Raw genomic sequence first — 3,160 nt, forward strand, 5'->3', positions numbered from 1 at the left:
AAGTGCTTTTAATATGTAACTTACCAAGTTTTTTCAAGATTATTTCTACCTTAACAAGGGAATCAGGAGAACATCCTTCATAAATACACACGGTAGTCATGTCCTTCAAGGCTGCTTCCAAATTCCCCGTTTGCTCCAATATACGTGCCCGACATAGCACAGCTTTAATATATTTTGGATTTAATTCCAATGCTTTTGCACAATCTGCCTTTCCGGAGCTATATTTCTTCTGTAAATTGCAACTATTGTACACACATATCACCAACAACTTCAACAATCAATGAAATCAAATTTTCATGTTAAACTTATTATGACTATTATAAATATCTTAATACCAATTGCTCATACGCAGCTGCTCTATTTTGATAAAAAGTTGCGAGTTCATCCTTACTCTCCTTGGGACAAATGTCGATTGCTTTAGTATATTCAGCAATGGCTTCATCATATTTTTTCGATTTGAAATATACATTTCCTTCGATCTTATACTTTAGCGCTCTTTGTATAGGAGTCTAAAACAAAAGAATTTACTTGCATTGGTCATTAAAATACTACCTTTTTGATGTTCGTGATAAATTTATAGGCATATATAAGACAAGTATGTACTCTAAAAGTCTTTAGCGATTAGGAAAATTATCGTAAATAAACTATTATTTTATAATCTCGTTATTATAAAGTGTTCAACAATACTTGCAGCCATTATCTATTGATTCTTGACTCTTTCATGATAACGCATCTAAACATATCAATGACACAATATGTTTACTGACGATACAGGGAAAGCAAATAAATATATAACTTTGATGATTAAAATTCTAAAAGGCAGCATCAAATGCAACATTGAAAAAAATATTCTTTTTCATTTCGAATAAATGGATTTTCACAATCTAATCGGCACTTTCAGAATAGGCAAATGATCTCAACCTCTGTCTCAGCCACAAGAGAAGACACTTTGGATGATTGATCACACTGCTTCCTTCTGGCAGATCTATTTTTTCTTCTATGCGTCATCTAAAAATGCATTGAAACAAACTTTCTGTTTACTTATGTTTAATTTCCTTTTTCAATACAAAGGGTGAAAAGTATTCATGAATATTACACTTGAATATTAATAACTTAATAATTTATTTACTGTAGAATTATACATAAATTTTAATATCTTATTAATAATTTTTCTGTTTTTCTTAATATAATCCTATAGATTTTTAATAGTTACTATTATCAATACTGCAGAAACATAATATTAAATCAATATTAAATTAATATAAAGATTAAATCAATATTAACTGAATTTCAGGCTGATTTTTAAATGTTAAAGAATAATCATATATTCTTTTTTCCTTGTATCTTCTGTTTTGATTTTGAGACAAAATAATCTATCAAATCAAGATTTTGAACATGTTTCTTTCAATCATAATTTCACAAATCAAAGTACATATCAGTAACAGACCCCATACAATGATTTAAGAATCTGTACCACATGCATCACTCTATACAACCCTATAATTCATAAAATAATTAAAATTCAGTTTTAAAGATGAATGGATTTAAAAATTTAAAATAGAGTAATCTTTTGATCTGTATGATCAAAAGAACGAATTTTTAATGTTGAAAAGAGATACAAATTTTCTGGATAATGCAAATAAAAAAATAAAAAAATTAATGCAACTGTAGTCATTCCTTTCAGTTGTCGATAATCTGATTCATTTTGACATCATTATTATAATAAGTATATTGAATATATGTATTTCATTGGAATAATAGAATGATTCAGGACGAAATGGCATAGACAAAGAGGTTTTTTTAAATGTGATGGTGTGTTTAATCAATTAGTTCAAAGTTGCAGCAATCAAACTGTGACAGAAATTGACAAGATGAACCTTATGATTAACCTGAAGATAATGCATCCATGAAAATAATCATGCAAGAATGTAGAGAAAGCGAAATATTTGATTTTTTTCAGAAAAGCCATAGGCCTATATTCGCACACAGAACGCGCTTTTTTTGATAAAAGCGCTCTTTCATTTCTAAAATTCTATAGTATGTGTAAATTATAGCATGCTAATATCGTTGTAAGCGCATTCTAAATACAGGCCACAGAGCGTGAACAACATAATGAATCATTATAAAAAGCCTGAGTATCACATCTTCTATCTTATTTTTCTTCTTATATCCAGTAATGGGTTTTGTATTTGCATTTTGCTACTTATAACTTATTGTCAGTTCATACAAGGTCTAATTTCCAGCGAATCATTACGTTGCATAGAATTAAATTTATATGCCAAAGATATATTTAACTGTGCTTATTTTATTCCAACTTCTATCCAATAAATCTTTACTTTTGATGGAAACAATACTATAAATTTGATTTGCTGGAGTGAAATAGAATTAATGAGGATTTCGGTGAAAACTAGATCAGGAGATTACGATGAACGGCAAGTAACGCTTTCCGCACATTATGCACTTATTTCTTTATTTAATACAGTTTGCCTTCCAAGAAAAAATCTTTGGAAGTCAATACGACCAGATTTCGTCAATGTTTCTGTCATAATTTCAAAAATTTTACATGATGCAATATTTGGCAATTTTGATTTTGAATTTGGAATGCAATTTTTTTAAAGAGAGCATGTCCGGGATTGGTCTTTCGAAATTTGCGCGCGATTATGCACGAATATGCATTACCTTGATATTGTTGAATATATTTGGTCCGTCGCGCACAAATTTCCCCTTTCCGTGAAAATTGTTCACGAAGAAGATTCACGATGCAATTATAAAGTACTCAGGTCAATCAGTCGAATGACATACGGATCGTCTCTACTCATTCTTCTGCGTCGTAATCTTATTATCTGATCAGTATAACGACAAAAACAAGCTCATATAAAATATATCGATGTTCCCGGAAAACCCCTTCTTTCTCTTTTTTACCAGGCAGAAAAATTCTTTCGATTAATATCAAGTGTGGAATTCCCGACCATTGTAGTACAACGCCATTGTAGTACAACGCAGTACAATCGAAACAATGAGCGAGTTTTTTAATTCGATTGATCAATCGCGCAAATGTAATTTTGTTCCATAAAAACTGCATTTACGCATAATGCAATCGATGAATGAAGAAACTTGCCCAATATTTATATCACCAATCAAATACTATTAATGATCGCCA

At 30.2% G+C, this 3,160-nt stretch overlaps 1 protein-coding gene across 1 annotated transcript; it reads right to left on the minus strand.

Moving 5' to 3' along the window:
* Positions 1–6: 6 nt before the first annotated feature.
* Positions 7–2,851, minus strand: LOC108684551 (mitochondrial import receptor subunit TOM70-like; the record flags this gene model as incomplete). Its single annotated transcript, XM_018188974.1, has 4 exons — positions 2,680–2,851; positions 922–1,008; positions 336–509; positions 7–229 (listed from the first exon to the last, which is right to left on the minus strand). Coding segments are annotated over exons 2-4 (484 nt in total), but the record flags the coding sequence as incomplete, so codon positions are not given.
* Between the last annotated feature and the right edge of the window lie 309 nt (positions 2,852–3,160).

The sequence above is a fragment of the Atta colombica genome, unplaced genomic scaffold (assembly GCF_001594045.1).
Source record: "Atta colombica isolate Treedump-2 unplaced genomic scaffold, Acol1.0 C806571, whole genome shotgun sequence".
NCBI classification, from domain to species: Eukaryota; Metazoa; Arthropoda; class Insecta; order Hymenoptera; family Formicidae; genus Atta; species Atta colombica.